At 61.4% G+C, this 9,228-nt stretch overlaps 1 protein-coding gene across 1 annotated transcript; it reads right to left on the minus strand.

Annotated features, from left to right (window-relative positions):
* Positions 1-1,311: 1,311 nt before the first annotated feature.
* On the minus strand, positions 1,312-4,338 carry EHS24_003247 (uncharacterized protein; the record flags this gene model as incomplete). Its single annotated transcript, XM_028618940.1, has 4 exons — positions 1,312-3,683; positions 3,741-3,876; positions 3,934-4,217; positions 4,305-4,338. 4 exons carry the CDS (start codon positions 4,336-4,338, stop codon positions 1,312-1,314), a joined length of 2,826 nt encoding a protein of 941 aa, XP_028472828.1.
* Between the last annotated feature and the right edge of the window lie 4,890 nt (positions 4,339-9,228).

Consider the following 9,228-nt stretch of genomic DNA (forward strand, 5'->3'; position numbering starts at 1 on the left):
TAAAGTAACAAACCTTTCAGTGCTCGCTCGTGTCGGACTCTGTGCGGACAACCTGATACTCGCAACCGTTTTACACCCCCCCTGGGTCCCTCGGGCCCTATGCAGATCGCCCGGCGTGCCACATCCATCCTGCTTTGCTCTCCTTGCACATCGTCCCACCGGCGCCGCATACCTCGCCATGCGATGGCCCATCAGGTAAGCTAGGTAAAGCACCTTTGGCGGACGGGTCCGAGCGCTCGCCTCGCGCTCGCGCACTCGCCGCCTCTGTCTGCGTGTACGCGTGTGCACATCGGGCCGGACAGCGCACATGCCCGCAAGCCCGCACGGCGCACGGCGTCGCCCCGATGCCGGTAATGGACGGCCGACAGCCTCGGGCCACGCGTCCGCTGCCGAGCTGCGAGGTGAGTACCCTTTCTCTGCATCCCGTCTGCCCCCTCTCGACCCTCCCTCCCTTGCGCGGGGGCTTGAAACCGGCGTGGCTGACCGGCGCGGCGGCCTGTGCTACGACCGAGGCGCGCAGAGTCTCACCGGGGCAAGTGGAAAATTAATGCCTCTTGCCCTTGCCTCTGCGCTGCACATCCCGAGTTCTGAGGGTCCGAGGGTCCCACAAGTTCACCTTGGGGAGACGGAGGGGAGCTGCGCGCCACGGCGGCCCAGCGCCACGCCGAGGAAGAAAGCGGGGGTGTTCCCTGCAGGAGCGCGCCGGGAACGACACAGTGTGTGCAGTGTTTGCGTCGTCGTGCGTCTTGGGGGATTCGTGGCGGGCAAAGCTATAGCTTGGGGCGGCGGGATAGAATTTGCGGGTATGGAAAAACGTGGGCCATGTGGCGAACGAGTACACGCATACAAGTGTACGTAGCTTTTTGGGTGTCCGGTACTGTACCATTGTCGTGGGCCTGTTAAGGTTTCTGTAATCTAATGTTCTGCTTTCCAACGGGTCCTGGCACGCTTCCAATGGAACCTCCAGAACAACAACAATAACAATAACAACAACAAACGAGTCGTTGTCGTGGACCCTGTATGCAACGCTCGTCCAGATTACATATACATCCTGCCTGCCTACGGGAATAAAGAAAAGCAAAGAGAAGAGATAGAGAGAGAGGAGGGGGTAACGCATTACCGTAAAAATAAGAAGAGGTGCCGGGTGGTTGTAGTATTGATGGTGTGGTGGTGGTGGTGATTGTAGGATTGGCCCAAATGGCAGGGCCCCGAGTCGCCCCGCTCTGTCGTATCGTAGGTCTACACTCCATAAGAAAGAGAAACTCGCCCGATCGGTCGCTGTCCTCGCGACTCGCTGCGCTCGCCGCTCGCTCAGTCGCTCAGGTCGACGCCCTGGAGCAGGCCGCCGCGGTCGTTGCGCTCCATGGTGCGCATGGAGCGCGTGAACCAGCCCTCGGTCTTTGAGCGAATGTTCTGGTAGACGGGCGGGCCGGGCATGTCGGCGGTGCCGCCTTCGCTGCGAATGTCGAAGCCGTCCTCGCTCGCCTCGGTGCGGTGGAAGGACAGCGGCTTGCCGTGCCCGAGGTGGCTGTTGTTCGTTCGTGGTCCCGCTCCGGCTGGAGAAGCTGCAGCACCCATAAGCGTCGTGATACTGGATGCAACGCCGCCACCGCCATAAGACTCGCCATCCATGTCACTCCCTGGGGAGATGGGGGGGTGCTCGGCAGTGTCGGGAGACGCAAAGGCCGCCTCGGCGGTGCCCTTGGTGTCCACTGCGAGACCCTTGCCGAGCTTGCCCACACGCGCGTTCCACTTGCTGGTGCTTGCCGAGGTGATCGAATCGAAGGGGTTGGGGACCATGGGCCGCTTGACGTCCGACTCCTCAATCTCGGTGGCGACGTCGCTGGCAACGAAGGGGTACAGGCGGGCGAGGTCCGCCTGCGTGCCGCGGCAATAGTCGTTGCACGCACGCGAACGGAGGAGCATGCCCTGCGACTTGGTGAACAGGTTGTAAGGCGTGTAGACGAAGGGGGGAGGCGGCTTGTCCGAGTCGTGGCGGCCAGAGCGGACACCGGGAGCCTGGACACCGGACGCACGCGACTGGACAGGGGTGATACGGGCCTCGGGCGCACCGAGAACGACCTCGAGCATGATCATCTGGGCGGGAACCTTGTCGTCGGCCTCGGACGTGGGGAGGTCGAGGATCTCGGGCGACAGGCGCGCGGTCAACTGCAGGTCGGGCCAGCAACGGAGGGCCGTAGTGAGCGCCTCGACTGCCACGGCAATAGCCGCCTGGAACTCGTACAGAGTCTCGTCAAGCGACATGGTCGACTCATTGTCCGACGCCTCGGCCTCTTGGACGGCGTCGTTGCACTTTTGCAGCACTTCGCCCATGCTCAAGTTGGCACAGTCGCGCACGAAATTACGCATTGCAGGGGTGAGAGGGTAGCCGACATCGGGGAGACGGTAGGCAGGGATCTGGTGACGGGCAAAGTTGTAGACAAGGACGTCGAGACCGTTGTCCGCGGCGGGGCGCACACCAAAGAGACCAAGGTACGCACCACCGGCCTGGACGACGGGGCGGGTACCACGCTTGGCGTACGTCTTGCACGCGGAAAGGAAGACGTCCATCTCCGACTTGGAGACACCCATGTTGTCGGCGAGGGTCTTTGAGAAGAAACGCGTCTCGGTGAGACGGTAGCCGCGCGAAAGGTACGAGTCAATGTTGTCGGTCGACACGCCAATCTGCTTGTCTGCACCGGGCACGTCGTGTGCGGCCGGGGCACCGGCGCCAATGGTACGGACAATGAAGAGCATGACACCCTCGGACGAGTGGAGGCGGAGCGTGATACCGTGGATGGACGACTCGTCGTCACCCTTGGGGTTCTTCTCGTCGGCAACCTCGGGAGCGTTGGGGTTACGCGTACCGGTAGTAAGCACACGGTCAAACATGACGCCGAGCGACTCGACGGAAAGGTCGAGCTGGTGGGCGAGCAGCACACATGCCTCGACGAAACGCGAACGGAAGAGAAGCTGCTCCCAGGCGGTACGGTTCATCGAGCGGTCCGAAGTGGGAGGAGCCGACTGGTCCGATTTCTTGGTGCGAGTGGCAATTTCGCGGAGAATGCGGGGGACAAAGGGGGTAATGATGTTCCAGTTGAACGAGAGCTGGTAGAGCCACTGGAAGGTGGGGCGACGGGGGTCGAGCTCACCCAGGACGCGCGACAGGTCGGCGTCCGTCTGGATAATCTGCATGGGGATGGTACCGTCGTGGCGCACAAGGAGCTTGCCAGTCTGGTCAAACGCAGCCGACGCGACGACAATGTGACGGGCCTTGTCACGAATGTCACGACGGATGAGGTAGTCGAGCGCGGCAAGGGCGATCGAAAGAAGAATGATACAGCCACACATGACTGAAATGGCAATGGTGAGGGTGTTGGACTGCTTCTGACCGTTGGACAGACGGTGGGCGAGGAGCGTGGGGTCGACGTTCTTCTTGGCACGGTACGAAGCACCGCCGAGACCGAGGTAGTGCATACCGCACACGGCGGCAGCAAGGAATACGGCACAGACGCAGCGCTTCCAGAACGAGTCCTGCCACTGCTCGCGAAGACGGAAGAAGAGCGACAGGGCGACGGTGGCAGCGACACACGCAAGGATGAGCGCAAACACGACCGTGACGGCCGAGTAGCCAACGTCGAGATCCTGAAGCTTGAACGCAGCCGAGTAGTGCATGAGACCGACTGGGCCGGGGTGTCAGCAGTGTGCGTAGCAGCGTGCACGGCGACGGGGCGACTTACTGGTGAGACCGACCATGACACCCGAGACGAGACCACGCCACCAAACGAATTCGGCCTCGGATCCCATAAACCAGAATGCAAAGCTCGTGGCAATGAGGGGAACGAAAAGAGAGAGGGCAGTCATGCCGGGGGAGAACTGGAAGGGGGTGTGAGCACACGGCGCGAAACAGGCGCTTGGACCACCACCACTTACAATAAGATACCATGTCTTGTTGGTGTAGTCGGGTGTTGGGCGAAGACGAATTGAAATCATCGAGACGAAATGCATACCCCACACGGCGACGGCCGCGAAACACACGGCAGCAAGCAAAAGGAGTGACAGGTTGCGGAATCCGCGCGCCGATGTACGACGACCCAGGACCAGCAGGGTGGCGTAAGAGCCTAGGACGGACACGAGAATGGAGGCGACAAGCACACCAGGCTGCAGGTGGATGGGCACCGCATGCGTGGTGTAGTACTCGACGAGAGCCTCATCATCTGGGCACAGCGTGAGTACATGGGGTTTGCCAAAGGAGGTGGTATCGGAGGCCCTAGTGGGTGCGGTGGGGTGGTGTTGTGACTTACCGTACCAAGTGGAGTTGGGTGGCCAGACGGGCATGGTGGAGAAGCGGCGTAGAGCCGGGACGGTGTCTGAGACGGTGTCAGTGTCGTCTTCAGAATGAAAAGAAGATGGTGTCTTGTTGCGAAGGTGGAGTGGGTGAATGCAGGAAAAGCATGGGGGGGTTGCCGAGAAGGGCAGCGTTGGGAGCGTTGGCTGGGGGGGGGGGGGGGGGGGGGGGGATCGATGCGACAGGCGCTCAAAGGCACCGTCTCTCGTGCCAACGTCGGTGCTCGCGACGGCCCAAGCTGCAACATGTCCTTTGCGGCACATCCCGCCGCCATCGCCGCCGCCGCAGCGTCATGCGAAGAACATGGTCTGATCCGCGAGAGCGTGTGCGAGGGCCCCCGTCTCTCTAGCGGGACGGGTCTGCCAGCTCTCAATGGTGACCTGGCAGCGCGCGCGCGCATCGTACCGCCACACATCCACCCCCCTGCCCAGCGATCCGGCGACTGCCCTTGAGCGATCAAAGCTGCTCAAAGTTTGCACCGCTGCTCGACTCTGTTGCACAGTGCCCGGATTTCCGGGGTGCAGAGGCATGTCTAAAAGTGGGCAGACGGGAGACAAGAGGTCAGACACACCAGACGCCATGAAATGTGCCGTGGCGAGAGAGCCAAAACACCCATCAGATATGGGTCCAGACGCTCTTCTCGCTGCAACTCTGTGCGTCCGTGCCTCCGAGTGCAACCTTGGCCGCTCGTCCCTCCGCCCTGGGCACCACCCGCACCCCACCACCCCACCGCACCATCGTCGCCGCCCACAAGGCCGCGCTCATCACTACGCGCGCGCGACCGACGGTCTGGCAGTGCGAGGCGCAGGGGGAAGAGTGTGGGGGGACCGGAGCGACCCATCGGACGCGGGGCGCGGCGGGACGTGTTCCCAATTTAATGGCACACCCAAACCAGTTCCCCGGCTGTCTCTGTCGAGCCCGTCGCTACTACCGGCGCCACTAGCACAAGGACCAGCGGGCAAGGAGGGCACATGGTGCACTGTGCGCGCACTGTGCGGACAGTTGGCGCGCGCAAAGGACGCGCCTGTGCTTCTCGAGGTCTGTGTACAGAGGTTGTCTGGACACACACTTGTGTGACGCGGATGACAGGTTGAATCTGTGCTGGCCGCACCGGAGACGCACGCTGACTGCGAGCGATGGCCCGCACACCCGCACCAGCAGATGCACGCTCTTTATCTCTCCGCAGTGTTCCAAGGCAACGGGCGATAGTCCCCTCCGTCGTCTCTTCCCCTTTCGCATCGTCGCACGCATGCATGCACGCAGCCGTCTCTGAACCAACTCACTGTGAGGAACCGGGCTGGCCGGCACAAGTCTTCCTCCCGAAGGTCAACACTCGGGCGCTGGGCGGGTGCCTGCGATGTAAGGTGGGGGTCCTGCCTCCGGCCGTGGTGTGTGGAGTGTGGTGGTGGAGAGTGTGTGGGTGGGTGTGCTGGGCGATGGGGAGTGGGGGGGACAGGCGGCGAACGAACGGGTGTTGTCGACGAGCTGGGTGGGTAGCTGGTGCAGTTGGAAGACGAAGCGAAGAAGAGAGAGAGAGAGAGATTGGTGACGACGAGGAGAAAGAATGGAGAGAATGTGTGTGGAGAGAGGAGACACTGACACGGGAGACCCAGAGTGGTGGGTTGGGTCTCCTGTCGGTCTCTGTCGCTCCTTCCATTTCCTGGACCCCGACGGTCTGTCCTGGATGCTGGCCCTGCCAGTCTCTCTCTCGCTCTAGCCGGCGCGCTCGATTCCCACATGCATGCAGCCATGCAGCCATTGCAGCAGCACTAACAGAGCGCACTACTGCAACAATTCTTTCCCGCCCGAGACCGCCGACAGGCCGCGCGCAGTTGGCGCCTCGTTACCTGCCCCGCCCGCTCCTGAGACTGGGGAGGCGCCGGGTGGGCGATGGACGCCGCCGTCTGCTCGCTCGGATGCTGCTCCTGTGCTCCTGGTTGCGGCTCCTGCGCTCCTGTCTCTCTCCAGCAAGGGGTACGGCATGTATCGCCAGTGAAAGGGGTTTGGCCAAAAACGGTCGGGCAAGCTCGAGAGCTTATTGCGAGAGAGAAACCTTTTTCGCCATGTGCGCGGCACTCACCGCAGATCTGCGGTCCCCCTTTTGCTCTCCTGGTGTGGGCCAGGCAGAGCGTTCTGCCCACCAGGCCACCAGGCTCACGCAGCACGTGCCCCTCCGCAGACCACAGAAGCACACTCGTACTCCCACCCAGCCTTCCACTGGGTCGCGCGTTTGTTTGAATGTTCTGTCAGAGCTTGAGCATGTGGCCCCGCCCAGTACACGATGACCACGGAAAACTGATCGCCTCAGCCATCAGCCACTGATCCCCCCACTGAGACACCACCGTGGCACAAGCACATGCATGGCGTGCAAAACCTGCCTCCTGGTGACCTGGTGCTGCACGCTGTGCCCCCGTCTAGCACTCTCGTGCACTCGCGCTGCTGATCTCCTGGCAGTCACCTCTGCCTGTCACCTCTCGTCCGGGCCCAGCCCTGCGCGCCTCCATTATCGCCATTTGGCCATTTGGTCTCAGCCCCGCGCTGTCGCCGAAATAGCGTCCGCCATCGGACGCGAAAGCATTCGCCGGAATTTGGGCATTGACGCCAGGCATCGAGGGAGACAAGTGAGGGATCGAGGGATTAGGGGAGGAATGGGGAATGGAGGGGAGGGAGCGAGGAGGGGACAGAGGGGGAGAGAGGGGCAGAAGAGGTTAATCCGCGAAGCGACAAGGGTGCCATGGGCGTGGAAAAGCGTCATGGGTGGCCGGTGCTGCTGCTCGCCGCCGCCGCCGCCGCCGCCGCTTCCGTGAAAGCAATTCCGGGAAGCACAAGATCAGAAACGGCAGCCAAGCCAATATAAGTCATCTACGTGATCTAGAGTGTAGTGCAGTGTGTGTGTGTGTGTGTGGCCCATGTTCAATCGCATTTTTTTTTGGCCCACGGCAGAGATCGCAGAGACATGAGACATGGCTGCAGTGAACGCGTGCACCTTGCATCTTGCGCGGAAAAAAAAAGAGTTTTGCCTCAGGGAGACACCGGGTACACCGGAGCAAAAGGAAGGTTGTAAAATCCTGGAGAGTTCAGTTGGCGAGAAGCGAGGTAACCTCGATACCAGCTCCTGTCAGAAATTCCAGAAAGCTGGGACAGTCAGGTCAGCATGTGCACAGGTGCACTGGGCGAGAGGCGGCCGGTGACACAGGCAGACCTGTCAATATGCGTGTGTGGGCACGCAACGCCGTCCAATGGCCATGCCCCCGTTGTCCCCCGTCCACGCCAGACATGCCTCATGCCTCCGCTCATGAGGCGCGCGCGCCGCCACCAGAGTGATCGACTTGAATGGACGGCGGCGGGGAGCGTTGGTGCATAACGTGTTAACCGGTAGAGCGCGATGACGGGCCCGCGGTGGGCAGTCTGTGGGACACGGCCAACGAGACACAGCTGTTCATGTTGTGAATCCCGAGTCGCGATTGCATCGAGACCGTGGTTAGATATGACGGCCAAGACACTAACTCACTTATGGCCACTTGAACCAGGCCCAGACACACCCCGCCCGCCGCTGACGGGCACTCGCTACCCATCGCCCAGATGCTGCCATTACCGTTCCCGTGTTCCACGTCTCCGCACATAGGTCAAAGGGAAACACTCCCAACATGGCCAGACTGACCGGTGGACGCCGTGCACAGTATATGTACATACGTGCACGCGTGCCGGCTCTCGGCATGTGGGTATCGATGGGTTACACCATAAACCTGCCTGACGCTCGGTATACCGAAGCGAACAGCGCAGAACAGAACACACCTACACATCCACCCCAGGGCCTTCCCGCCGACGTTTCTAGCTTGTCGTCGTGCCAGGCCCCCCGCTTCCCGGCCCCCCCTAGGCTAGCCGCATGAGAGAACATGCAAACGTTCCACCCATGCCTCAAGAAGAAGAACGGCACAACGGAGACAGCAGCGTCGTACACCCGTCGGGGCCACGGTGGTGCGTCTGTGGTGTGGACTGTGGACTGTGGACGGCGCAGGCGGAACGCTTGCGCTTGCCACAGCATGACCCTGTGAATCGCATCACGACACGCGACAGGCTGCGGCTCATGCTTATAAAACGTCGTGATCGGGTGTGTCCATTTCTTTGCTTCTCTTGACCTGACTGACTTGGTGCTTTGTGTTTGTTGAGTCCCGCAATGCGCGATTGTCTGACGTTTTGAGGGTGTTGTTGGATGACACTGCTACACTGATCCCACTGACCAGCTGGCAATACTGCCCCTGCTCTCCCTGTGCGGAATCACCTCCAGATTGGCGGTACGAGCGGGGCCGCCGCTCCGTGCCGCGTGCTGGGACGCATCGGGAGGCGACGGACGACATAGAACGCTGGTAAGCTGGGGCGGGTGTCTTGTTGGATACCGTAAGCACACCGCTGTTCTGTCGTGATCGCGCACCCCTTCCGAACCCATTCTCGTAACGCCCAGTTCGACGCGGCAGACATACTCGATCACTTCCTCGTCCGTGCGGCTTGGCTGCCGCACCTAGCGCCACTTACGAGACCGTGTGCGCGTCGTTATGTATAAGGCGCCACCTCGAGCCATGATCGCAGCAGGACATATAGCGACAATGCCCATCGACAGTCGGCCATCTACTGTGTCACAATGTGCTGATGAGGAGCCACCTCTCAACTGCCCTAGCAGCCTCCACTACCAACACCGCAGCCATTGCATAGCAGACATCGCACAACATCACCGTCCGCCGTCCACCTTATCCCGCCCTGTTCGACAGGAGTGCGACATGCACTCTGTGACTAACCCCTCCCTTCCGGATGCTATGCTGGATGCCAGTGCCATGCAGCCGAGAGTACGTACGAGACTGCTGATACGGGAAACCATTTGGGGG

The sequence above is a fragment of the Apiotrichum porosum genome, assembly GCF_003942205.1.
Source record: "Apiotrichum porosum strain DSM 27194 chromosome Unknown scaffold_15, whole genome shotgun sequence".
NCBI classification, from domain to species: domain Eukaryota; kingdom Fungi; phylum Basidiomycota; class Tremellomycetes; order Trichosporonales; family Trichosporonaceae; genus Apiotrichum; species Apiotrichum porosum.